This window comes from Myodes glareolus, chromosome 18 (assembly GCF_982192425.1).
Source record: "Myodes glareolus chromosome 18, mMyoGla1.1, whole genome shotgun sequence".
Lineage (NCBI taxonomy): Eukaryota > Metazoa > Chordata > Mammalia > Rodentia > Cricetidae > Myodes > Myodes glareolus.
The window spans coordinates 63,014,484-63,041,286 of record NC_142043.1 but is presented as its reverse complement, the minus strand read 5'-3'; the positions used below and the strand labels follow the sequence as shown (position 1 = coordinate 63,041,286).

The 26,803-nt window shown below is 52.3% G+C and overlaps 1 protein-coding gene across 1 annotated transcript in view; it reads left to right on the top strand.

The window, feature by feature from the left end:
• Window positions 1–1,363: 1,363 nt before the first annotated feature.
• Window positions 1,364–26,803, top strand: part of Pdxk (pyridoxal kinase) — a 31,046-nt gene continuing 5,606 nt past the window's right edge. The window contains exons 1-10 of the mRNA XM_087898341.1: window positions 1,364–1,587; window positions 14,939–14,993; window positions 15,693–15,797; window positions 16,436–16,519; window positions 17,620–17,666; window positions 19,600–19,685; window positions 20,549–20,594; window positions 22,157–22,268; window positions 23,650–23,786; window positions 26,729–26,795. Coding sequence (XP_087754467.1) covers window positions 1,501–1,587; window positions 14,939–14,993; window positions 15,693–15,797; window positions 16,436–16,519; window positions 17,620–17,666; window positions 19,600–19,685; window positions 20,549–20,594; window positions 22,157–22,268; window positions 23,650–23,786; window positions 26,729–26,795 — 826 coding nt within the window. The 5' untranslated portion in view covers window positions 1,364–1,500. The remainder of the gene's footprint in view (window positions 1,588–14,938; window positions 14,994–15,692; window positions 15,798–16,435; window positions 16,520–17,619; window positions 17,667–19,599; window positions 19,686–20,548; window positions 20,595–22,156; window positions 22,269–23,649; window positions 23,787–26,728; window positions 26,796–26,803) is intronic.

The window sequence follows — 26,803 nt, the reverse complement described above, 5'->3', positions numbered from 1 at the left end:
GGCACACACCTTTAATCCCAGGAATCAAAGGCAGGTGGATATCTGTAAGTTTTGAGCCTGGCAGTGAGACACCATGAAACCATGTCTTGAAAAAGCAAACAGACACACAGACACACACAGACACACACACATGCACGGACGCCTATGCACGTGTGCGTGCAAGGATTATAGGTGCATCTGTTGCTCTTGGCAAGATTCAGTGTGTTACAAGAAATGTTTAGATGGATGGTGGTGGCACACGCCTTTAGTCCCAGCACTTGGGAAGCAGACTTGGGAAGACAGATCTCTGTGAATTCAAGGCCAGCCTGGTCTACAGAGCAAGTTCCAGGATTGTTACAGAGAAAAAACAAAGAAAGAAAGAAAGAAAGAAAGAAAGAAAGAAAGAAAGAAAGAAAGAAAGAAAGAAAGAAAGAAAAAAAGAAAGAAATGTTTAATACACACCAAATGTTCAGTAAATACTTTCATCAGTAAACAATTATTCCTACAATGTACTCCACTTAATCCAATCAAGCGTTTCTTACAATGTGTTCCTCTTTCTGTTCACTCTTTTTCTGGTGCTGGAATTAAAGCTAGGGCCTTGGCATGCACTCCGCCAGCTGAACCTCAGTCCCCACTTCCTCTTTCTGATCTGTTCCCTAAATAATAGGGGTCCTTCCCTTCTCCTCAGAGCAGACCTGGTACCCCAGGACTCTCTCACTAAGATACTGCAAATTTGACATGCTGGTCTCTGCCACCAGTCTGTGAACCTGGAATGTGTGACCGACCACAGGCGCTCCAAAGTGCTCCGTCTGAAGATGGGACACAGGAGAGAGGTTCGCTTTCCCCAGGACTGAGAGTGCTGCGTGGGGCTGAAGAGGAGAGCCAGTGCAGCAGCAGCAGCAGCAAGTCTGTCCCCAGGAGTGGTTCTGAGAAGGTGGATTTGAGCCTTGGGCTGGCTGGGATTTTGGGAAGGGACATGTGGCTCAGTTCCGGGGCAGCTTGAGGTCAAACAGTCCCGCACACGCCTTACTGGGTCTGGGAGTCCATGCAGGCCACGTGGCAGTAGGGATCTCTGAGTCTTAGGGCGCTAGAGCTCGGTGGGAGCTCTTTGGACAGCAGTTCCCAGGAGTGCCACCCAGGGGGTAATCAGTGCCGCAGGCTAATGAGGCGGAATGGACTGGAGGGTGTGTCTCAGGTGTGCTGGCTAGTGCAGGCTCAAGTCTGCAGAAAGGATGACCGATCACGTGCTGCAGCACAGAAGATCCCGTCCAGATCAATTCCACAAGTCCCCTTTTCCCGGAGGGGCGTGGCCTGCGTGCAGGACCGCCTCCAGCCCGCCCCTCGCCGCTCGGGACTCGCGGGTTAGCAGCGGGCCTGTTGAGGTCAGAGGAGGCGGGCATCGCGTCCAAACCCAGCGCCTGCGCGTGCTGGAGGCAATCGGCAGCAGGGATCCAGTGTGCGGCCTGGGTAGCCGGATTCTGTGTCACCACCTGTGCCACGCGCCACCACGGCCTGCCCGGCATGGAGGGCGAGTGCCGGGTGCTCTCCATCCAGAGCCATGTCGTCCGCGGCTACGTGGGCAATCGGGCGGCCATGTTCCCGCTGCAGGTACGCGCTCTCCCTCTTATATAACCCGTGCTGCTGTCGGGTCTGCTGAATCGCAGCATAGCCTCCCCAGACCGATGACCTTGGTCCCCACTTCGGCCACCCTCAGTTCCCCGTGAGAGCTGGGTGAGCTGCGGGCAGAGCCTGGCGCACGCAGGTCGGGGTGTGGAGTGCCCCGGGGAGCCTACAAGTAGGGTGGTGCAGGTGGCACGAAGCCCCCTACCCGGCTGTGGCGCACTCAGTCCCTGCTGCTTCCGGCTGTCTGGCCAGCCGTGGGCGGGGGCTCCCCGAGGCTGTGAAATGTTGAGCTGGGAGGATCCTGCCTTACAGAAGCACTGACAGCCTTTTGGTAGACACATTGGCGGGTGATTGCACATTCCCTGATGAAATCCAGGTTCTGCCTCTGCCCACCCAGTGAGCTTGGACCTAGGAAGAGGCTGGGCCACACTTTGGGTTCCACCACTCCTGGGATGGTCTGTCACCCACTGGGATGGGGCTCGAACCACCCTGCACCTCCCGCAGGCCTGCTTCATCTTAAGAGACAGCACAGTTTGTTGAGTTTCGCTTTGGAAGCAACCTGTTAGAAGGGCTGTAGCCTGTCACCTTTGCAGAGCCTCTCCCTCCCGGGAGATGTGTATGTCATGAATGAGGCTGACTCCAGTCATTTCTGGCCGGCGGTGCTACCTGCTTGTGATCGGGTGGCCCTAGGGGTGCAGTGGGTATTAGAATGGGGGGTAGGGGACAATGACAGAGTGATTGACACTTCCTTGCCTGGCCGGTCCAGCAGGAAGATTGGGTTGATCTGGCCAACCAGGTGGTGGCCTCCTTCACTGTACCTCTTTGGCTGTTCACTGAACAAGGTGGTAGGTATCTGTTTGTTCATCTCATGCCTAGTAGCTGCCCTGACTCTTTGGGGACATTAGGATGGAGCACCTGGCGACTGTGGAGCTGCCGGAAGGATCTAGAAGGAAGACAGGTGGCCCAGGGCACTAAGGATAGTCTGAGGGCTGTCCTGAAGCTGGCATGCTTGGCAGACAAAATAGGGCAAATGGTTATGGGTGTACAGTACAGGGGTTTAAGTCCATAGGCACGGGGCAGTTGCTGAGATTTGAGCCCCTATTGGTCGATAAGCAATTGCAATTCTTCACCCACACCAACACCTATTTCTTTTTTTTTTTTTTTTTTTTTTTTTTTGGTTTTTTTTTGGTTTTTTTTTGGTTTTTTGAAACAGGGTTTCTCTGTGGCTTTGGAGCCTGTCCTGGAACTAGCTCTTGTAGACCAGGCTGTCCTCGAACTCACAGAGATCCGCCTGCCCAAGTGCTGGGATTAAAGGCGTGTGCCACCACCGCCCGGCTCAACACCTATTTCTTATTCCTCCCCAGATGCACTGGTCTGGTGCTTCATGCTCTTAACCATTGCTCTCTAGGTTATGGGGTCAGGGGTGGGTAGCAAGATCACTGAGGTGAGACTGTACTTAGGAGTGAAGGGGTAGAGTCCCTGAAGCAGGGACAGCTGGGGAAGGTGGAGCCAGGTTGGGCTGCTCCAAGGAGTCCCCTCACCTTGGGCAGAGGTGAACAGGGCTCCTGGGGCCCTGTGTCCTGCATCTCTTGTCTCTTCCACCTGCTGCTGCTCTACTCTGCCTCTGTCTGGACCTCTGTCCTCTAGACTGCACCAAGGACTCAGATATCGCATTCAGCCTGAAGCTACGGTGTTCCATCTTCTCAGGGAGGAGACTCTTCTTCGCTTCCCTCCAGAGAGGTGCCTAAGGACCTGGGGACTCCTTCAAGGTCCCTGTTGGCATTTTGCTGCTCACCATACCTCTGTACCCCCTCTGGATAGGGAGAAGCAATGGGATGGTGGGCAGGACACCTCCACCATGGAGAGTCCTTAGCGCACGTGGGGAACTGGCACTGTCAGAGTCTGCGGTGACCTGGGGAGCAGCCCTCAAGCCCAGAGATGTTCTCAGTTCAGGCGGTGTGTGTGTGTGTGTGTTCTTACTGTACAATCTGGCGCACACAGTCTCATTCACACTGCTGAAGAGGGGGAAGGAAAGCTAGAAGTGGGGAGGATGTAGTCGTGGGCAGGAGTCCCAAGATTTGTCCCAGTGCTGCTCCAAGAAGGCCACAAGCAGGAGGCTGGAGAGGCCGCTTGAAACTGACCCAGGTAACTGGAGGTTGTACCATTAGGTGACTGTCCAGTCATGCCAGAGTAATAGCTGGGGAAGTTTCTGGGTCTCCCTTGTAGAACTGGTACCTGTAGATTGTTGATGAGCTGGTACCAGGGCTTCTGGAGTCTCTTGTGCTGGGCCTGGCTTGTGCCTGTGGCTGGGGAGCTCCCTCTATCACCTGCCATTGGGGCACAGCCTCACACCTGAACCATCACATCAGCGCGGCCTCCCCAGTGCTCCCTTTAAAGTCTTCCGAGCTCTCCCCTCCCTGGTCTCCCACAGGCAGCTGGGAAATAACCATACAGAGAGGCAGCAGAACCTCACCCCTGTTTCCAGATTATGCTTCTGGCCCCAGGCCAGGGTGTAGTGGTCAAAGGTTTCTTGTGACCAGAGTCAGTAGGAGGTGGGGTACCAGATGGCATAGCTGAAGGTTTGCAGAGCCAGAAACAGGGTAAAGGGAGAGTGGGGACAGGCTCCTGGTCTCCCTGCCCCTCCCCCTCCCTTTCTCACTCCCCTCTGCCACAGGGGAGGACTGGGACCCTGGGGTTTTCCTGCTGTGTTGGCTCTAGACTGTAGGGTGAGCAGGGAAGGGCAGGGTGAAGTGCAGTGAGCCTTGCTGCCTGCTCCCCTCTACTGGCACCACCACGTCTTTCCTCCTGGTTTTCTGTGGTGGAGAAGACTGAACCCAGGGCCTCATGTGTGTTTAACAAGTGCTCGTCCACTGAGCTGTGCCCAGGCCCCTATTCCTTCCCTTTTAAAATAAGGTCTCACTGTAAAGGCCTGGCTGACCTCAAACTCACTGACCTCTGCCTCCAGCGTGGGGATGAGAGATGTGTGCCACCATGCTTGGTTTCCCAATACCCATGTTTAATGCTGCTGGGGACAGAGTCCAGGGCCTTTCTCACACGTGCTAAGTAATGCTCTACAGCCAGCTACACTTCAGCCTACTTCCTCCTGCAAGGGGCAAGAGGGGAGAGTCAATATCTCAAGGGTGTTTGTGTGTGCATCCAGCCCGGTGTGGGTGTATGCACATGTATGTGAGCAAGCGCAGGAATACACATAAGGATGTGCGATGGGCTTCCTGAGCCCCTTGTGTGTGTGCAGAGTCTTCCTCACAGAATGGTTTGCCAGCCCGTGTTCTTTGTGTGTGTCAGGGATTGTGTCTCTATTCTATGGGCTTTTGGAGAAATCTGAGAACATCCAAGTTTAGGATCTAGTGAAAGACTGCAGTGTTGGTGATTCCAACACTTATTGGTTATTTCCTTCCCTTAGGAAAGGGAAGAGAGCCGCAGGGGCTGAGGTCTCCAAGCTCTGCATATAGCTGTGGCTTCGAGCTGGGTCTTCTGAGGGTGGCAGGCACCTGACTGTGACGGAGGAGCCAGTGTGACTGGAGAGGCACCTCCTGCTCTGTGTCCTTACCTGTGATTGTCTCCTGGAAAAGCAGTTCCTTGAGGACACAAGACAAGACATGGCTCATCCAGGGACAGTTGTTGTGAACGGGTGTGAGGTCCCATGGGTGGGAGCCTGCCACCCCCACCCCCTCTGGGGCGTGAGGAGGAGTTCATCCTGGGGCAGTGTGCAGGAGGCCCTGTGGTAGAGAGACCATAGCACAGGGTAAGGGCAGATCTGGTGCAGTGGCCTGTAGGGCTGAACTTAGGCCGCCTTGTGCAGCTCATTTGGGGTCAGGAATGCTGTTCTGGCACTCCCTGGAGGCTCAACTACTTCCAGCTGTCTGAGCCAGATGTGAGCAACTGGCCAGCTGATAAAGGGGGTCGTGGGACAGTTCCTGACCAGCTTGCATCTCAGTGACCACCTGGAGCCTAGGTGAACCTGTATCTGGGTTACTGAGCCTCAGAGTGATCTGGCAAGGTCTGCCCCTGGCTGTGCCTGCCTAGCTCTGTAATCCTGGTATGAGTGCTGTGAGCCAGGCTGGGGGTAACCCCAGGACCTAGAGTGAGCAGGGTGGGTAGAGAGATGCCTTGTGGGACACAGGCTGTCTCTATAGCATTCACCATGGAGATCAGAGGGTGTGGTTTGACTGGACCAGCCTTCCCCCCCTCTCCCCTGTACCCTCCTATCTGTCCCTAGATGCCCATGGAAGAACCACACTGGAACATTCCAGAGCTCACCCCACTCCTGCTGTGCTGATTCGCTCTGCCTCCCTTGGAGATTAGCTGAGCCATTGCTCTAAACACAGCATCTTCAGGCTGCGTGAGCCTCTTTGCTGGAGGTTTGATGATGCAGCAGTGGAGGCGGGCATGGGGCCCCTGGGATGTGTACCACCTGCCCACACAGCCAGCCCAGCAAAGTACACGTCACTGCTGGGGGTAGGGGCTGAAGAGGAGCCTGTGGCAGCCATGGGCAGCAGGAAGCAGGAAAGGCAAGCTCCTTGTTCCTGTTTTGGCTTCCACTCTCCCAGGTGCCACTTGTCCTCCTCTGGAGGTGTTGTCCCCAGCAGTGGGAGGGAGAAAGTATAACAGGCTATGTCAGGGATGCTTAAACTACCCCAGGGGACAGCGGGAGGCTTCTCCACAGGATGGTGCTGTCCAGTTCACACAACCCTCACCCCCATCCATCAGCAGGTCAGGAAACTCCGTCTTGAGCTGGACACTCGGCTGAGAAGCGAACCCTAGCTAAGCCTTTGCCAGCTGTGGCTCTCAGCACTGCTGGCTCACAGTGCCACTGTGTCTTCACATTGCTTCCCAGCTCACACAGTTGTCTGTAGGGAATTTGTTCTAAGATCCATGGTGGATGCCCTAAAATGAAGGTAGCACTGAATGCTCTATATAGAGTGTGTATTACAGGAATTTTGTCTAGGTTGTTGTCTGTTCAATTGAATAGAGCTCTGGCTTGGAGAGGCGGAGTTCACATTCAGCTGGCTTGGATGAACCAGAGAGTACTTAGTGAACTCAGAACTGGAGAAAGAGTGGCCCCAGGGAGCAGAGGCAGGGCCCAAAGGTTTCATGGCCTTTTTGAAGCAGGTCATGGCTGTTCTGAATGTTTCAGGTTCTTATCTTGTGTTTGTCCCCAGGTTTTATAATATAATAAACAGTGAAAGAAATCCCTTCAAGTGCTTTGTCCTGTGCCCATACACCTATAATTTGCATTTATAAGGCAGGAACTAGAAGAGCTTAAGAACATAGCAAAAGGGGGATGGAGAGATGGCTCAGAGGTTAAGAGCACTGGCTGCTCTTCCAGACGTCCTGAGTTCAATTCCCAGCAACCACATGGTGACTCACAACCATTTGTAATGAGATCTGGTGCCCTCTTCAGACCTGCAAGTATACATGCAAGCAGAACACTGTATATGTAATAAATAAATAAATTTAAAAATAAAAAAAGAACATAACAAACAAAGGAGAGTAGCCATTACCTACCTGCTGAACCACATTAGTGAATGTGGGGCTAGAGAGTTGGCTCAGTGATTAGCAGTACTAGCTGCTCTTGCAGAGGACCAGGTTCCACTCCAGCACCCATGGTAGCTCACAAAGGTCTATAACTCCATTTCCAGGGATTTCACGCCCTCTTCTGGCCACCATATGTACTGCATGCACATGGTGCACATACATACATGCAGACAAAATATCTATACCCTTCAAAGAAATCTATTGGTGAGTGTGTGCTCACTCTTACCTATCCATCTACCTCAAATCAAAAGAGATTTTTCCTTGGTGTGTGTGTGTGGTGTGAGAGATTTATGTTTGCATGTTCACAAGTATGTGGTACATGTGTGCCATGCATGTGGAGATTGGGGGTTGTCACATTCACAGGCATTTACATGGGTTCTGGGGATCCAAATCCTAGTTCTCACATTTACTCATGTTTGTGTGGTGAGTGCTTTGTCTCTGAGTCATCTTCCCAGCCCCTGAAGACAGCGTTCACTATCCTGGGACCTCATTGGCCATGAAACCATGGAAGCCACAGTGTGTGGATCAAAGGAAGCTGCTGCCCTCTAGGTTAAAAAAGGGAAGCTTGCTGGGTGGTGGTAGCGCATGCATTTAATCCTTGCACCTGGGGAGGCAGCAGCAGGCAGCTCTCCAAGTCTAAGTTCAGCCTGGGCTGCAGAGCAAGTTCCAGAACAACAAACGAAAGGAAAGCTGACAGTGGCATGGGAGTTGAGAACGTATTGGAGTAAAGAAAGTAGTCAGTAGCTCTGAGCCTGGCGCTGAGTCACTGAATCGCAGGGGGTAAGGCTGCTACCTGAGGTGCTGGCCTGTACCCATTGCATACCATCAGGGATCAGGGGGTCTTGACTTCACCCGGGAACAACAGAAAACCCTAACCTCTAGAGAGGCATAGTAGGGCTCAGCTGGGGTCGAGGTAGAAGGCACGTAGTAGATACACAAAAGTCAGTTTAGACGTTGAAGGGGTGAGGATGGGCTGGCATCACACAGGCCTTCAGCAGGAACTCGGGCAGCGGTGGGAAGTGGGGCTTGCAGAAGGTGTGGGAAGCAGTGCTGTGCAGCCGTGGTCTGCAGTGCTTGGGAATTCCTGCAGTGGAGACAGGAACTGAGGACTGTTGCTGTGAAGAGACTGTAACCATGGCAACCTACAAAGGTGTTATGTGAGTAGTAGTGGTTTTTGTTTGTTTTTCTTTTTTGTTTGGTTTTGGTTTTACTCTTTCAGCTCTTTTGGGGGGCCCGCCACCCAGCTCCCAAATGAATCACACATGGAGGCTTATTCTTAGTTATGAACGTCCGGCCTTAGCCTGTCTTGTTGCTTGCTAGTTTTTACTTCAACTTATATTATCCTGTCTTCCTTTTGTATCTGGACTTTTCTCATTCTCTTACTTCTTTGGATTTCGCTCTTACTCTGTGGATTGCTGTGTAGCTGGATGGCTGGCCCCTGGTGTCCTCCTCCTCCTCTGGCTACCTCTCCTTCTCCCAAATTTCTCCTATTTATACTCTCTGCCTGCAAGCCCCACCTATCCTTTCTCCTGCCTTGCTATTGACCGTTCAGATCTTTATTAGACCATGAGGTGTTCTAGACGGGCACAGAGACACAGCTTCACAGAGTTAAACAAATGCATCGTAAGCAAAAGTCACACACCTTAACATGATATTCCCAATACAAAGGAAAGCATTTAATTGGGGCTGACTTACAGTTTCAGAGGGTTAGCCCGTTAGCTTCATGATGGAAATCATGGTGGTAGACAGATATCATGCTGGAGAAGGAGCTGAGAGTTCTACGTCTGAATCCACGGGCAGCAGGAAGAGAGTGACTCTGGGCCTGGCTTGGACTTTTTGAAACCTCAGATCCCACCCCCAGTGACACACATCCTCCAACAGGGCCACACACACTTCCTAATCCTTTCAAATAGTGCCACTCCCTGGTGACCAAGTATTCAAATCTATGAGCCTGTTGGGGCCATTCTCATTCAGACCACTACAGGCTGTTCTTGGGCACATTGAAAGTTAAAGTCTAGGACTGGAGAGATGGCTCAGTGGTTAAGAACACTAGCTGTTCTTCCAGAGGTCCTGAGTTCAAGTCCCAGCCACCAAATGGTGGCTCACGACCATTTATAATGAGATCTGGTGCCCTCTTGTGCACGTACAGAACACTGCATGCATAATAAATAATCTTAAAAGAAAGTTAAGAGTTCAGCAGCTTGGGTGGCATGAGACCCTGTCTCAAAAACAAAACAAAAAATATAAACAATTAAAAGAACTTCCCTCCCCCCAAAACAAGGCAGCACTTTGAGGGACAGTTCCTCTTGTCCCCAGGACTTTCTCCTCATTAAAGTGACACTCCTATTTGTTCTTACTGTTTTGAGACAGGGTCTTTCCATCTAGTCCTGGTCCAGGCTGGCCTCACCTGCTATCCTGCCTCAGCCTCGGGTGCGCCCCTTCATGTAGCTTGTTTGTGGGTTGTTTTTTTTATTGTGTACTGGTGGTGTGTCATTAATGTTTAGAGCTTGTGCGGGTGGGGTGAGGAGGGCCGGTAGACAGTGCTCGTACAAGTTTCTCTAGCATCCCCACTGGGACTGAATGAAACTTCTTGCTTGAGGCAGGACAAGATAGATGGTCTTTCGCCTGTGCCGTGCCCACTGTGCAGAGAGCTGTGTGTGCTGAACCTTCGGCACAGACAATGGTTCAGTGTAGGTAGTTGCTTGGGAAGTGGTGAGGATAGGCTATACCACTTTCTGATATAGCTGTAGGAGTGTAAGCCTTTTGAGGCAGTGGCTCTGTATAACCCTGGCCTCTGCAACCTCGTTCTCCATCCTTCCTGGACGCTGTGACTCACGGGGTCCTTCATAGCCTTCACATCTCCAAGGTCCCTTCTGCCTTGCAATCTGGGGAGAGTACTCTCAAAAGGCTCCTATAACTAAATAGCAAAAGTGTGGCCCTGGGAGGGAATTCACACACTTAAAAGAATCTCACAAGGGCGAGCAAGGGCCACAGGGCCACCCTTCCAATCCCACCTATCATAGAACATGTGAGTCCATTTGAATGGACTGAGTTTCCTGTGATACATTTCCTGGGACATTTTGAGTAAAGGCTTCCCAGGGGTAGATCAGCAGTTCCACTGCTATGCAGCCCAAGGTCAGGAGGTCCCGAGGGGCAGAGAGAGGTCTGCTCATGCGGAGTGACCTTGGAGCCATAGTGGGGCAGGAAGGAATCTGCCCTACGAGTTGTCCTGGAGGAGGTGAACATTGGGGAGAAGTCAGCTGTTAACCATATTGTGGGGGGAGGGACACGGTCCCAATTCCTGCTTGAGCCAAGAACTATTTTGTGTGCACACACACACACACACACACACACACACACACACAAGCATTCCAGCACCCGCTTTAAGAGAGAAGAAGGTAGGTCATTAAAAGTCCAAAAAACAAGGAGAAAAAGCAGAATGTGATGTTAACGTGTTTGGGAGACTATGTCAGGAGACTTGCTCTGAGTTCAAGATGAACCTGGGTCACCTTGTGAACAAGCAAGAACAAGCAAGCTGGTGGGGAAGGGAACACCGGCTGATTGATGCAAAAATTAAAGCCTGGGCAAGCCTCATAACAGGTCCCACTGCCCCTGGAGAAGGAGCCATTGATCCTGGTGGGAGAGACGTGCCACCTGGAGGAGGAGGAGTGACACCCAGGGGACCAAGAGTGCTGCTGGGGTTGAGTCAACCAGTGGAAGCGGGCACATTGCCCACCACTCCCCAGTCCCACTCTGTCCTCCTGTTGGAAGTACCTGGCCAGGAGCCACCACTCTGCAGGGATGTGATCTGCAGAGTCACAGCCAAAGCCCCCAGAAGGATGGATTGGAGCTGAGAAGAGGAATTAAGTGACAGCAGACTTCATCAGGGCTCCCACCTGGGAGTGAGGCGCCCGTCTTTCTTTGCCTTCTCAGCTGAGGATGACCGAGCTTTGTATACGCGTTTGGGAGGTGGATTCTGGAAAAGTTGAAGCTAACATGCGACACTGATTAATACAGCACTCTTGACAGCAATATTTTAAATGGAAACACTAGTCCAGGGGCTCAGCGCCATCATTTGGAAGCGGAAAATAGCAATCCCTTTCTGAGACGTGTGTGCCAGCTCTGAAGGATTAATTATCTGCGCACGCAGAAGCAGCGGGATGGGACAGCTTGGCAGGGATTCCGGGACGTGTGATAAGCCTGGCTCATCACAGTTATTAGAATTTTCAGGGGTTTGAGATGCTGGAAGCTATACTGGTGCACAGAAGTCTGGAATAGGCAAGTGGATCTGCCAAGTGCTGTTTTTACCTTTCTGGATTAGTGCAACTGCTAATTTTTGTTGCATTGCCCCAGCGATTACACTGGCCTGAATGTTTGGGGATGAGCCTGTGAATGCAAACCATAAGCCCTTGAGCTTAGTGACTTAGCACAGAGCAAATACCATCACATAGAATGTGTGACATGTGGCCAGCACCCAGAACCTCTGCCCCTTTCCCCCAGGGCAGCCCCTCTCCTGATGCTACCCGAGGTTTGTCTCTAGCATCTGTGCCTCTCTTCCAGGCTCTCACTCTCTTTGCCCCTGTTTCTCTGTCCCATACGCTGCCTTGTCTCATCCAGGTGGCTCTCTAGGTGAGGCAGCCCCCTTGTCTGCCCCGTCAGAAACATTTGAGGTTTTAATGTTTTAATGAGGAGCAGTGTGCTGGAAAGGGCCCATTTTCTGCCACTCCACGGTCACTGACACCTCTCCTCTCTGCTGTCCGTGGGTCAGATGCATAGAACTTTCTGTTCAGAAACTCCTGGAGTTCTGATGGAGGGAGTCCTCAGCCCTCTATTTACCTTGAGGTTCTGGCAAAGGTGTTACGACGCGTTCATACTCCTGACTTCCGTCACACTAGAATCTAGAGTGGTTTCCTAATGCTGAGACCCTTTAATACAGTTCCTCGCGTTGTGGTGACACCCAACCACAAACTTACTCTGTTGCTACTTCATATCTGTAAATTTTCTACTGTTATGAGTCCTGGCACAAATATCTGATATGCAGGATGTGTGGGGGTCTCGGATATGAAACCCCTTTGGGGGGTCTCGGCCCACGGGTTGAGAACCACTGCTTGAGACTCTGGTGGGTTGTCTGTGCTTTATATATCAGTAGTAGACAGAGTCCTAGCCACTCAGTTCCTCCTGAGTCCTGGACCCTTGGTGGCCACACCCTGGCAGGCCCTCTTTCTGGCCCTTCTGTTGGTGGCTTCTGCATTGTGGGATGCTTTTACATGGGGGGTCTTCTTGTTCAGAGGCCTTTGCCTGGCATTGCTGTAGAAGTGGACGTTAGGTGAGACCTGGTTGAGGGAGTGGAGAGGACATTAACAGCGGTGACGGTGGCAGCAGTCTGGGCATAGTCAGCCTGGGACCTGAACTAGAGGTGGGAGGACACTGTGGGCTCAGTTCAGAGTCCTGGTGGGTGGCCCGGTCCACGTGGCCTGGCTGTAGATAGGATCAGCACAGGACTGAATCCCATGTTCCTGCCATGTACCAGAACAGGATGCTGGCCCTTCCCGAGTGACTGGAGGGTACAGTGCAAATCCGCTTTGACCCCCATGCCTGTCATGGTTGAGGGTATCTTGGCTCAAGGTCAGAAGGACATAGTCGGAATCCACAAATGGCCAGATGGTCTGTGGAGATGGCCGTGGAAGGACTGACGGACGGCTGTTGCATTCATAGACTTGAATCTATCCCTTGGTTTCACAGGCTTCCTCTCCAAGGTGCCTGAGATCTGGAGTCTGGCCAGATTTCTGCTAGGATGGCCTCTCATCTCCGCGTCTCCACACACAGCTGAGCACAGGGCCCTGAACAAGAGGCCTTTCCTCTGTCTGGGGTAATTTTGTGCCACTCAAATGGCCGACTCCATGAAGGGATGTTGCGGCCAGGGAAGGGGCCATATGATGGACCGCCATCCTGGATCTACTTGGATACTGAGAAAGAAACTGCCTGGAAGAGGCCAGTGCTGAGGCTGGGAGGCCTGGCAGGGCCCTGAAGGTGGTCAGATACGAGCCAGGCAGTGGGCCAAGGAATCTCTCTCTTGTCTCGAGTCTAACATCTGCCGTCTTGGGCAACTGACAGACTTAGGCTGCCCTGGAGAGCGTGGGGAGACAGGGAAGTGGAAGAAGCAACAGGAGGAATCACTATGGTTCCAAGTCACGAGGGACACAGATGTCAGTGGCTTTGGGGTTGTTCAGAACACTGCCCCCTTACACTTAAAAAGGACCTGTCATTTGTAGAGTAAGGGTTCCCGTTAGTGTGGGTGCCTGTGGAGGTGCCAGAGATCAACACTGAATGTTATTCTTCATGAACTATTTACCAGAGAAAGAGAGAGAGGTTGGTTTACGTACTTGTGTCTGTGTGAGCGTGTAACCACATCTGCGCGTGTGCTCTCACTCAACCTGTGTGTGCTCAGAGTTCAGAAGAGTTCTTCCGGAGTCTCCCTCTCACTCTCTGCCTGTTCCTGTGGGGCAGGGTCTCCCTTTCCAGCCAGAAAGAAAACCGGCAAGTCTCTGTGAGACTGTCTCAGTCCGTCCTGGAGCTGGAGTTGGTTACACAGTTGTGTGCCCACGACATCTGGCTTGTGACAGTGGATGCTGGGCTAAACTCTGGTGGTCCTCATGATTGCACAGCAAGCATTTTTAACCGGGGAGCCCCCTCCTCAGTTTTTGAGGTGGAAGCTAGGGTGGCTGACTACTGAGCCCAGGAATCCTCCCCAGCCATGGAATTTCCAGCCATTGCCACACTAGGATTGTTTTGATTTGGTTTTTGGTTTTTGTGGGGTTTTTTTATTGTTTGTTTGTTTTTGTTTTTGAGATAGGGTTTCTCTGTAGCTTTGGAGCCCGTCCTGGAATTAGCTCTTGTAGACCAGGCTGGCCTCGAACTCACAGAAATCTGCCTGCCTCTGCCTCCCCTGTGCTAGGATTAAAGGTGTGCGCCACTTCCACCACCACCACCGGCCACAAACTGCATAAGCTCAGGGTCTGTTACTTTAAAATAAAAAGCTTTAGACTTGGTGATAGCTTTTATTTGGCTCGGAGGTCCATAGCTTTAATTTGGCTCCCTGAGCTGCTTTGTGTGCTGAGGATGAACGGTTAACCACAGGGAGCCTCGGTCTCCGTGTCTCAGGAGGCCCATTTGTCCTGTCTGGATGACTCCCACTGGAGCTATGAGAGGCCATTCAGAGCGGCAAGATGCTCAAGGAACGTGGTTCTTCTTGGGGACCTCAGTCCTAACCTGGGACCTTCTTTCTCTCGTTGACATGGAGGGAGGGAGTTTGCCAGCCGGTGTGTTAGAGGCTGGCTGAGCTGAGCAGCCCAGCTGGGGCTGGGTGTTGCCTCCTCAGGGTGGGTTAGAAGGCGCACAGGGTCTGCTCCTTATCTGCACAGACAGCTGCTTACAGTGCTTTCTTTGACCACATTCATGAGGTGGGCCCTCTCGGGTGCTCGTGAAGCCTTCAGTGCATGCCAGCAAGGGAGAGGGGCATGGCCACCCTGGTCCTTTGGGCAGTGTTCCTGAGTGAAGGAACAGAGGAAGCCCATGGTCAGCCTTGTGTGGCCCTGAAATGCAAGCATCTGGCTGGCTTGGGGAGGCCTTCTGTTCCCACCCTGTCCGGGGGTCTGTACTGCCTGGATGGCCTCATCTGTCACCCTCCTCATGTCAAGACTCTAGCCATGGTTGGGACCCCTGCTCTGAGTTCTTGGGGTCACAGACGGGGACTCACACACCTCTCCTGTTTGTCCTGCAGGTTTTGGGATTTGAAGTTGATGCCGTGAACTCCGTGCAGTTTTCGAACCACACAGGTAGGACTACAAGGTGGCAGCCATGGTGGAAGTGAGCGTGGCATATAACCTGGCCTGAGACTGGAGGCTGGAACCTATAAGTGCCACTGTGTGCATAGCCTGTGCCCAGACAGTAGCTAACTTGTGTGACCACTCCTCTGGAGCTGACTGGTGGGAAAACCTCTGTGCCTCAGTTTCCTTCTCTGTTAAGCTGGCAGTCATAGCGCTACTGTGTTAGGAGAACTGAACAGGTCAACCACAGGGAGTGCTGCCGTGTCCTCTTGCCGACAACTGGCGACCTGCATGTTTGTATGCTTTTCCACTATGGCACGTCCTTGGGCTAAGGAGAGGGGCTGGGTGGGCTGTCCTGAGCTGGGGTGTAAATAGCTGTATACCCCCGTGACCCTGTCCACATCTTCTGGGACACAGTTCCACAGGCCTACCTAGGGTACTGAGTGCTCCCTGAATTGTTTTGATGGAGATTAGTCAGGGCAGGAGACCGCTGTTCAGCCCCCACAGTGTAGAAACTGGGGTGCTTCCAGGGTGTTGGGATGCCACTGAGGCACTGAGCTCAGAACATCCAGTCCGGGCCTAAGGCCAGCCCTCAGAACAGCTCACTGGGCTTCCTCAGGGCGGGTAGGGGGTTGTCATATGATGAGACAGACATGGGGGGAACCTGGGGTTCCCACATCCACAACTTAGCCTGTCTTCTTCCCGCAGGCTATGCCCATTGGAAGGGCCAAGTGCTGAGTTCGCAGGAGCTCCATGAACTGTATGAAGGTCTCCAGATAAACGGCGTGAATAAGTACGACTACGTGCTCACTGGTGAGGGTCCCCAGGTCCTGGTGCAGGGTTCCCGGCGAGTTGGTGACAGGTCAGGCACAGATCCCCTTTCTAGGCTCAGGCCTTGTCCCTGTTTCCTTCCTGGAGGGTCTTGGTGTGCACTAGGCACCAACACTTTCTGGAGGCCCTTAGAGTTTTGCCACCCTGGGTCGAAGGTGAAATGCTCCGTGAGTTCATCTGTCCTGTTTCTGGTTGTATTTTTTACATATTCAATCTATATGCTTATTTATTGTGTGCATATGTGTGTCCTCGTCCACACAATCGCACATATATGGTGCCACAGCATGGGTGCAGAGGTCTTTCTGCCATGTGGGTCCTAGAGATCGACATACATTGCACAGACATACATTGCACAGACATACATTCATTTAAAAAGTGATACATTTTGTTAAAAGCGGAATTTGCCCATTATCTGTATTCTCGTTATTCAGAACTCTTGTGTCTCAGGGAGCTGGCTGCCAGTCTTCCCCTCTAAGAGTACAGACCTTCGGAGACCTTGTGTAGTTCCTGTCCCCCACTCTGGTGCATGCTTGATTTGATGGCTCTGGTTAAACCAGATGTCCTGGTGGTCAGTGTGCCCTGTTTCGGGAGGATAAACAACCTGGATTTTCCCTTCCAAGGTTACACGAGAGACAAGTCCTTCCTGGCCATGGTGGTGGACATTGTGCGGGAACTGAAGCAGCAGAACTCCCAGCTCGTGTATGGTGAGAACTGGGCCATGATGCTTCTTGCACGGTGCGCCCCGTGCTGCTCTCACCCTCAGGAAGGGGCTCAGCCATCTCGCCTCATGCTTGGGTGCTGAGGTGGACACACCATATCTAGTTTGTCTGCATGGAGCGTGACATAAAGGTTGCCAGGCGGCACTGGGTCCATGCGCCACCAAGAGCAGAGGCGGTGCTGAGTAGACATGAAGACTAAGGCCGCTCCTGAGTACCAATCTCCCAGGTGTGCACAGTGTGCTCTGCCCTGAAGGCCAACAGCCCATTGCTTTGTCTGTGCAGTGCACTGTGGTCCAAAGGGAATGCGCTTGAACCTGGGAAGATACAGTGAAAGCTGGTTTAGTATTCTCTCAGCCAGACTGGGGGGAGGGAACTATGCTGGTCCAGGTGACCTGAGGTAATGTGTGCTTGAGACAAAGGTGTGAGTGATGGTGTGTGTGAAATTATCCCAAGGACCTAGTTGTCTCGGGCAGAGAAGCGCAAGGTGCTGGTGCACATAACTGTTCTTGGGTCTCCGTGTGTATGTAATGTTAACATGATTGAGAGACCAGGGCTGAGGCTCAGTTGGCAGAGTGCTTGCCTAGCACACATGAAGCCTGGGTCTGGTCTCCCATACCACATAACAGAATGTGGAGGTGTGCACCTGCAATCCCAGTCCTCAGAGTCAGAAGTTCAGGGTCATCCCAGCTACACAGTGAGTTCAAAGGCAGCCAGGGCTGATGAGAGTTAAGGATGTGCACTCCTCTTACAGAAGCCCCGAGTTCAGTTCCAAGCACCCACTCCGGTGGCTCATAACTGCCTGCAAATCCCACGACAGGGGCTCTTGTGCCCTTTTCTGAACCCCTGGGCACCTGCACACATGGTCCATGTACACACCCGCAGGCACACACTCTGGCGGTTAGAGCAAGCATTAGATGTGGAGGCAGGTGTGATGTGCATGCCTGTGTCCTCAGCTACATGGGAGGCGGAGGCAGGAAGATGGTGAGTGCAAGGCTAGCCTGGGCTGCACAGTGAGAAAGCAGACAGTGTGGAGGTCTGTCATCGGAAGCCATAGCAGTTGCTGACCCGATGCTGTGTCCCCGCAGTGTGCGATCCCGTGATGGGAGACAAGTGGAACGGCGAAGGCTCCATGGTGAGTGCACTCCCTCTGCTCTTAGACACGGGGTCTGTCCATCTGCTCTGAACCAAAGAGAAGGTCACCTTCCTGGGTAAACCTGTGTGGACCCCATCCAACGCTGAGTCACCCCTGTAGGAAGTTGGTCAAATGAGGGACAGCCATCAGCTAGGGTGGGAACCACAGACAGTCTGTCAGTTTTGGGCTCGCTGTCCCTATCCGTTTAACAATGAGGAAGTCACTCTGAGCTCACCAGCTTTTCAAAACTGGGCAGTGGGTGGGTCACAGTCCCTGGGTGAACAGGTCCTGTCACCGTCACCGAAACTCAGACTGTGGAGATAGGAGGCCGCAACACAGAGTCCCAACATTTTAAAGTCAGCATTTTAATGCACAGACCACCCTGGCATTTGCCTGTGTGGCTTTGACTCATCCATTACTCTTTGAGAGTTCCCTGAGCATAGCCGGCCACATGTGGTCCACACCAGTGCAGAACTCACCTGGACCTGTGTCCTTTCTGCCCTGCTCTGACAGTGGAGTCCGGTGGCAGTGACTAGACCAGGTGTCTACTTAGCTCAGTTGCTGTGTTTTCATCTGCTTTCTCCAGTGCTCATTTTCTGGAAGGTTCCCTACACTAGACCCCCATCCCTCCTTTCTTCCTGTTGATGCTTGCTGCAGTATCCCCAGCAAAGCTAGGTGATGCTGGTGTTTGGTCCTAAAGAGCTCTCCTTGGGGCTCAGTGTCACTCGCTCTGCTGTGTCCTGATTTTGATTAAATGACTTTCCTGGAGGGCCTAGATCAGATATCCTGCACATCAGATACTTATATTGCAGTTCATAACAGTAGCAAAATTACAGTTATGAAGTAGCAATGAAAATAATTTTATGACCTGGGTCATCACATGAGGAACTGTATTAAAGGGTCACAGTATTAGGGAGGTTGAGAACCTCTGCCTAGATTCAAGACGTGCTAGGTTCAAACAAGCAGACAGCTTGTAGATGTCATGGTCAGCCCTGAGTTTAGGAGTTGGACGGTCTAAGTGGTCCCATCTATTCTTAGCTCTTCTCCAATTTATGCCAACTTATGCCAGCCAGCGGGAGTCCATCTGCACAGGACCTTGGACCTCTAGGGAAATTCATCAGCAACTGAGTGGGGAGAGACTAGACCCCTGGACCACTCACCAGTACCGCAAATCCTCATGGGAACAGACAGTTATTTCAAAGCCTCTTGTGGGCCTTGGATGTCAGGAACCAGACGTGGTTGTGGGTATCTGTAATCCTAGTTACTTGGGAGGCTGAGGTGAGGTGATTGTGAGGTCGAGGCTAACATTAATCAAACATTTAAAAGGATGAACTTGAAGGTATAGTTCATGCTTGCCCAACAGGCATGAGGCCCTAAGTCCATCCCCAACATGGAAATAGTAACGAAGAAAAGTGGAAGGTTGTTCTAAGCTAGTCTGGTGACCCAACCCAGTAATCTCAGGACTTGGAAGGAAACAGGAGGATTGCTCTGAGTTCTAGGCCAGCCTGGGCTACAGAGTAAGAACCTGTCTCAGGAAAAGGGACACAAGGGAGCACTGTTCTATTTAGTTGTTCTCTGATAACTTAAAACAAAAACGAGATGATCAGAGTGTGTTGGCTCACAAGCAATGTCTTAGGTGGAGATGAGACGCTTCAGGACTCAGGCTCCCAGAGCGAGGTGGACCCATTCCCGGCTGTCAGGTCCTGAGGGCCAGAGGCTGCCTCTCGTCATCCTGTGCAGTCCTGTGTCTTAGCTCCCTCCTTACTGTTCTCCCTTCTGGTTCTGGTGAGCTGAGGCCTAGCCCTCCTGCTCCCAGGCCCTTCTTGGTGGCAATGCCAGGTCTTCCCACAGGATATGGGCTTTGGGAGCGTTCTTCCACTGGGCCCTCTTCCTGTGAGAGTAAGTCCCCTTCTTTGTCTCCTGTGCTCTCCAGTACGTTCCACAGGACCTCCTTCCCGTGTACAGGGACAAAGTGGTGCCCGTGGCAGACATCATCACTCCCAACCAGTTTGAGGCTGAGTAAGTAACTGCATAGCCAGCAGGGCCCGCTGCCCTGGCGAGCCCTGCACCATCTTTACGTGTGTCCCAGCAGCCCCACGTCTGCCTGCTCAGGTCCTTGGTGGCCTTAGAGAACCTGGCCTGCACTAGACTGATGTGTCACCCTTGACCCTATAAACCTGTACCGCTAACACCACAGTGGTTCCCATCGCCCCTATTGTCATGACAAGTGCTCTTTCTCCCTGGTTGTCTGTTCATGATTGTGTGGGCTCGCAGTATCCCCCTGCTGGGAAGATGCTCCAAGGAGAGAAAGAGGAGGTGGCACCTGTCTAGCTGAGGACTCACATGGCTGGGAATGCCCCCAGGTGGAACTGCAGGCCATAGATCTCTCTCAGAGCTCACGGCCCCTGATTAGCTGAAGAGTCTGCTCCTAAGAGACCTGCCAGTTACCTAGACTTGCAGCACCCAGGCCTCTCTATCCTGTGAGATGGTTCCTGCAAACCCGGGATGCAAGCATTGGTGGATGTTTATACACTGAGTGGCTGAGGGTCCTGTGCTGTCAGCAGGCATGTGCATGGGTTGTGCTGGTCATTTTGGCCGTCAGAGTTCTGTAAACATCCGTTACCTGACTACTGTGGTGAGAGACACAGGGGTTGTAGGCGGCTGGTTCTCACTGCTGTCACCTACAGGCCATCACCACAGACTGGAACCTCACCGTGTATGACACATTTCCCCTTGACCTTCCCCACTCTTCCATGTGTGTCACTGCCTCCCCTGGTTCCTATGGCCAGTAGACGCGGTGATGGTCTCTTGTGGGGATGTAGGTCAGTTGCCAGGGTGGTTGTACCGTGGGGACTGGATCACTGCTCCCATCTGTATTCCAGGTTGCTGAGTGGCAGAAAAATCCACAGCGAGGAAGAAGCACTGGAGGTAAGGGAGCCTTCTAACATGGCTCTGTCGTGGCTAAGGAGACCTTCATACATGGCCCTGTTCATAGGAAAGGAGACCTTCATACATGGCTCTGTTCTTGGGGAAGGAGACCTTCATACACGGCTCTGTTCATGGGGAAGGAGACTTTCATACATGGCCCTGTTCACGGGGAAGGAGACCTTCATACATGACCCTGTTCATGGGGAAGGAGACCTTCATACATGGGCCTATTCACAGGAAGGAGACCTTTACACAGGGCCCTAGTTACTGGGAAGGAGACAGATACCCATCTTCAGGAACAGATGGCATTTGAGAAATACTGAGCTCTGACCTCAGATGTGGCAAATGCCCAGCTTTTGTCATTGACTGGCACCTCTGTCCCTCTGTCAGTTCTATGCTCGGTCTACCATGTGTCCATGTCTGTGACCTGGAGCTGCTCTACCACAGCGTTCTCTCCCAGCTGTAGAGTCTGAAAACCCCACAGTCAGGTGCAGGCAGGGTGAACTCTCTCTCTCGGGTCCCCAGGAGGTTCTGTCTGCCACCTCCAGCTCCTTTTGCTGTGGGTATAAGGTTTTGACTCATGGCCTAGCTGCCTCATGATCCAGCCATGCTCCCCATCACCATCCTTTATAGGACAGGAGTCATCTCTTTAAGACAATGAGGTGCAGGTCACTCTCCTGTGGCCTGTGCTTAAGGCCAAACAGAATCCAATTCATGACATTGGGGGGTGATGACATCAGTGGATCTCGTCACAATTCAGCTCAGAGCAGCCACCACATGGAATGAGTGCCTCCTGTGTGCTGGGCACTGTGTAAGCTAAGGGTCCAGTCTTATCTGTTGCACCCCAAAGCCAGCCTCATGTGTCATCCTCGTGGCCTATCACTGCTCTGATTACCTTCAGTTCCCACTGTCCTACATCAGCCAGCAGGAATGAGCCACCCAGAGTCCGGAGGAGATAGACCTTTTGTTTTATCTTCAAAGATTTATTTGTTTCTATCTTATATCAGAGTGTTTTTCCTGTGTGTCTGGGAGCACTGTAGTGTAGGCTGGAGCATCCATGGGGTTTAAGGGAATGTCGCCATCTTGAGGTGTCATGACTCAACTGCACTTGGGAGTGCAACTCTGTTAGTTCAAGACCACCCTGGTCTACATACCAATTTCAGGTCAGCAAGAACTATATAGTATGACCCTGCCTCAAATGAATCAATAAAAACAAACAGCAAAAAGACTTTTAAACCAGCTTGGAGAGAAGCTTGCTTCTCATTGGTGGATATGACTGGCTTCCCAGTTCCCAAAGAGTTGGGGCATGGCCCCCAGGCTTCCCCACATTTCCAGACTCTGAGCTGTCAATGGGCCCTGACAGAAGATGGCAGACCACAGGCTTGGCCATGTGTGTGCAATGTTCCAGGTCCTCTAGAGTCTATCAAGCATGCTGGCCATGGCTGGCTGCTTCAGCTCTGATTGCAGAGGACAGTGGCCAACCAGGGTCATCCCCCTTGAAGGTGACTGTCAGGAAGAGCCACTGTGGCCAGAGGTGCTGACACTCTCCCTTCTGCTGGCAGGTGATGGACGTGCTACACTGCATGGGCCCGGACACGGTGGTCATCACCAGCTCTGACCTGCCCTCCGCACAGGGCAGTGACTACCTGATCGCACTGGGCAGCCAGAGGATACGTAAGTGCTTGCACCACCTGCCCTGTGCGCTCCCTGGGTCCATCTGTTTCTGTAGCCCACGGCTTTCAGGCCCCAGAGAATACTGGGGGCTCAGTAGGAGGGAGGTTGTGACTCAGTCAGCAAGTGCCTGGTACCTCTTGCCCCTCAGGAGAGTCAGAGAAAAGGCAGGTTCAGGACAAGGGCTCTGTGGAGCCGGGAGGGGTGGAGCTGGATGGGGTATTGGGAACATGAGCAGGCTTACTCATTCCTAATTGTCGAATGATCAGATATCCATGCTGTGCCAGAACCTCTAGGTTCTTAGGTCTGGTGAGCTATCCTGCACTGGTGGCTTATATGCCAGGTACCAGCTGAGTCTGGCTTCTGTGTCCCAGGTGTCTACAGGGCGTAGGTTTGTGCTGGACTTCAGTAATTGATTGTACAAATAGTTCATGAGTTAATTATGCTTGAACAATGTTACAATGCTCAGACTGAGACAAAGGCTGACTGGAACCCCATGTTCATACCCACTGGCTCCAGTGGAGCATTCTGGATACAAAGAGTATGGGGATGTGCACCTGAATGCTCCTGTGCCACACACAAGCATATATAGACACACACATGTAGGCACACACATGCACACACACACACACACACACACACACACACACACACACACAGAGTGTATCCAGGCAGTTCCTGGCAATCCGAGTGTGTAAGGCCATGCTAGTTCCAGCTTCTAAGAGTCCAGTGTTTCACTTCCCTTTGGTGTAATATGAGGGGCCGGCTAGTTGGGGTATCTGTTCCTGCCCGGTACCCCACAACCAGCAAGTCCCAGAGAAAAATCAATCACACAGAGATCTCTATAAGATTATAAACTGATTGGCTCATTAGGTCAGGCTACTTATTGGTTCTTATAACTTATGTTACCCCATTATCCTTATCTATCTTAGCCACATGGCTTGGTACCTTTTTCAGCTGTCAGCTTACATGTTGCCTCTTCGGTGGTCTGCGCAGAAGTCGCTGAGAGAGCTTCTGCTTCCAGAATACTCCCAGTCTCTTTGCTCCACCCCTACTTCCTGTCTGGCTTTCCCGCCTATACTGCCTGCCTGGCCAATCAGCGTTTTATTAAAATATGATTGACAGAATACAGATAATTCTCCCGCACCACTTTGGGACAGTGGTGGCAGCAGGGGTCAGTTGTGACAGCCCACACTGAGTCCCAGAGCTCCTGAAGGAGGCCACACCACATCTGTGTGACATCCCCAAGGAGGGACAATGCCGGCCTTCCTGTCACATCAGGAGAAGCGGGGACAAGTTGGGCTGGCAGGTTCCCATGGCAGGGGTGGCCCTTGTCTAGCTGAGAAGTCTCAGGCCCAGTGGCCTGGCTTATGTCCTCCCCTAGGGAAGCCTGACGGCTCCACGGTGACTCAACGCATTCGGATGGAGATGCGCAAGGTGGATGCCGTCTTCGTGGGCACTGGGGACCTGTTCGCTGCCATGCTTCTGGCGTGGACACACAAACACCCGGACAATCTGAAGGTTGGTTGTACATGTTGCTCCTCTCCACAGCTACCTCTGCACTTTCGGTGAGAAGATAGGTTCATATGGTCCCAACAGCGTGGGGTGGTGGCAGGTTTAGTGGGAGCCTGGGCTTGAGCCAAGGATCGGTAGGAGATACAGCTGACCATGGGCTCAGAAGCCCACTGTCCCAGCCACGCTTATGTCAACATGACCCAAGCCAGAGTCATCAGAGAGGAGGAAGCCTCAGTTGAGAAAATGCCTCTATAAGATCCAACTGTAGGGCATTTTCTTAATGAGTGATTGATGGGAGAAGGCCCAGTCAATTATGGGTGGTGCCATCTCTGGTCTGGTGGTCCTGGGGTCCATTAGAAAGCAGGCTGAACAAGCCAGTAAGCAGCACCCTCCATGGCCTCTGCATCAACTCCTGCCTCCAGGATCCTGCCTTGTCCGAATTCTTGTCCTGCCTTCTTTCCATGATGAGCAATGATGTGAAAGTGTAAAGGGAATAAACCCTTTCCTCCCCAAGTTGATTTTGGTCATGGTGTTTCATGGCAGCAATAGAAGCCCTAAGACACCCATCCTGTCAGTCTTGTTGCCCACTCTTCCCTGGTTTAGCAACTGTTGACACAGGAGCCAAGGCATCAGGGAGTTGAATTTGAAAGTTAGAAACAATGAGGAGCTGTATGCATGGATGTAGCATACGGAGGCCTGCGGTTTGAGACTCAGCTGTGGTGGGAACAAAAGCTAGCATCTATACAGGAGTCAGTGAGGAGTCCTGGGCCATGTATCTCATGTGGACTCAGAAGCCACTTTGAGTGCTCAGCCCAGTTCAGGATGTTTCCTGCTATGTAGCCATTGCCTGACTTGATAGACATAGCCTTGGGAGACCAAGGGCAGAAGGTTGAGGATGCAGGCTGAGGTAGGCCCTTCCCCATCAGGCCTGTCACGGAGGTGGGTCTTTCTATGGTTGTCTGTATGTCCATCCACCTGCTTCATGCACTTATGAGCAGATAGGTTGCTCTTGTTCAGATGCTCCTCAGCGGAGTGGACCAACTGGGACCAAGTCTGTACTAGGTAGGCACTCCACCAACTAAGCCCCATGCAGAGCTCCAATGGGACTGTGCTGGGTCTTGGGGATCAGGGATGGAGCTTTTATGTGAATATGCATTTGAGGATGGGGCTCAGCAGGTTCAGAGGAGTTTTCTTATGGCTGTCCCCTTGTATCTGTGATCTGACCTGTGTGGATAAAAGCTGTATGGTGACCAATTAGCAGGTCGTTTCTGCTGATGCCTACCAGCTGACAGCCAGCATGTCTTCCTCCAGTGCTGTTGCAGACAGAGTACAAGGACTTGGGGTACGGTTCAGTGGTTGTCTTAGTTAGGGTTTCTATTGCCGTGAAGAGACACCGTGACCATGGCAACTCTTATAAAGAAAAGCTTCGATTGGGGTGGCTTGCTCATGCTTTATAGGTTCAGTTCACTATCATCGTGATGGGGAGTATGGCAGCATGCAGGTAGACATGGTGCTGGAGCTGAGAAAGCTACATCTTGCAGACAACAGGAAGTTGACTGACATACCGGGCAGTATTCTGAGCAAAGGAAGCCTCAAAGCCTGTCCAAACATTGACACACTTCCTCGAACAAGCCATGCCCACTCCAAAAATGCCACATCTCCTAATACTACCATTCCTTGTGAGATTATGGGGGCCAATTACATTCAGACTACCATAGGGCAGAACACTTTCTTAGCACATATAAGGCCTGGGTTCCATCCCAGTATAACAAACACAAAAAGGAAACGAAAAGATGGAATAACCCCTGCCCCATTGTAGACGGCCCCAGCCCTGCAGTCTGCCCACAGACTTGATGTGTGTGCCAGGGTTGACAGCTGAGTGAAGGTTTCCTTACGTTAGACTGGACAAAGGGGAGAAGAAAGGCTGACATTTAGGGGAGACAGTTGGATGTGGGAACCTGGACGTGGGTTCCTCCATGCTGTCCCACTACCCAGTCCACTCTGACTTCGTATCTGACTCCTTGCTTATATGATGGAAAGGGAGATGGGCTCTCGCGTGTCAAGTCCCCTGAAAACTAAATTTAAGTCTAAAAGCCTCACTTCCATTTCCCTCCACTGGCTCTCTGCCTCCTGCCTTCTGCAGGTGTAATTGGCAGCAGTGGAGGTTCATTTTGTTCGGGGCAGCAGAAACTTGCCAGCTGGCACCCAGAGGAACCTAACAGTGGGATTCCCAAGGCAAGGCCTGGTTCAGCCAACCCATGTAGGGAACTGAGGCATGTCTGGGCACCTGCTGAGTCCCCCAGGCTCTGGTCTTGAGAGTCGTGGGCAGCAGTGCTTTCCCTTATAGTCTTTAAAACTAATCACTCCCAGGAATTCTTATTAAACACCTGCTGTGTGCCAGGTGTGCCCAATACCGACAAGTCTCAAGCTACTAACCCTTCCCATGATGCACCTCCCTCCACACCCAAGTGGTTTATTTAACAGGCAGCATCTGCTTGGCTCTCTCTCCACTATTATAACAAAATACCTGAGACCATTTACAAAGAGGGAAGCTTTCTGTCTACGGTGAGACGGCCTTGTTCCTGTGGCTGTGCATCAGGGTGGGATCCAGAAAGCAAACAGGAAGGAGATAAGCTACACCATCCCCTTCCAGGAGCCACCCTCAATAACCTAAGGACCTTGTACCAGGCCTCACTTCCAGAAGCTGATATTCCCCTCCTAGGCAGAGGGCTCTCCTCTAGCATGGGCTTTGAGGGACATTCCAGGCACAGGCTAGTGCAGAAGCATTTCTATGGGGGTTCATGCAGTCACCCCCATGGTATCCAGCTGTGTCCAGTGTGAGTGACAGAGGAGCAGCTCTCTGACTGGAGCAGCTGGTGCTTGTGGGATGTCCTGGACAGCGATGCTCGCCCAGGTAGGCCAAGGCAGCGTCTCTGTCCTCTGTGCAGGTGGCCTGCGAGAAAACTGTGTCTGCCATGCAACACGTGCTGCAGAGGACCATCCGGTGTGCAAAAGGTACCTGC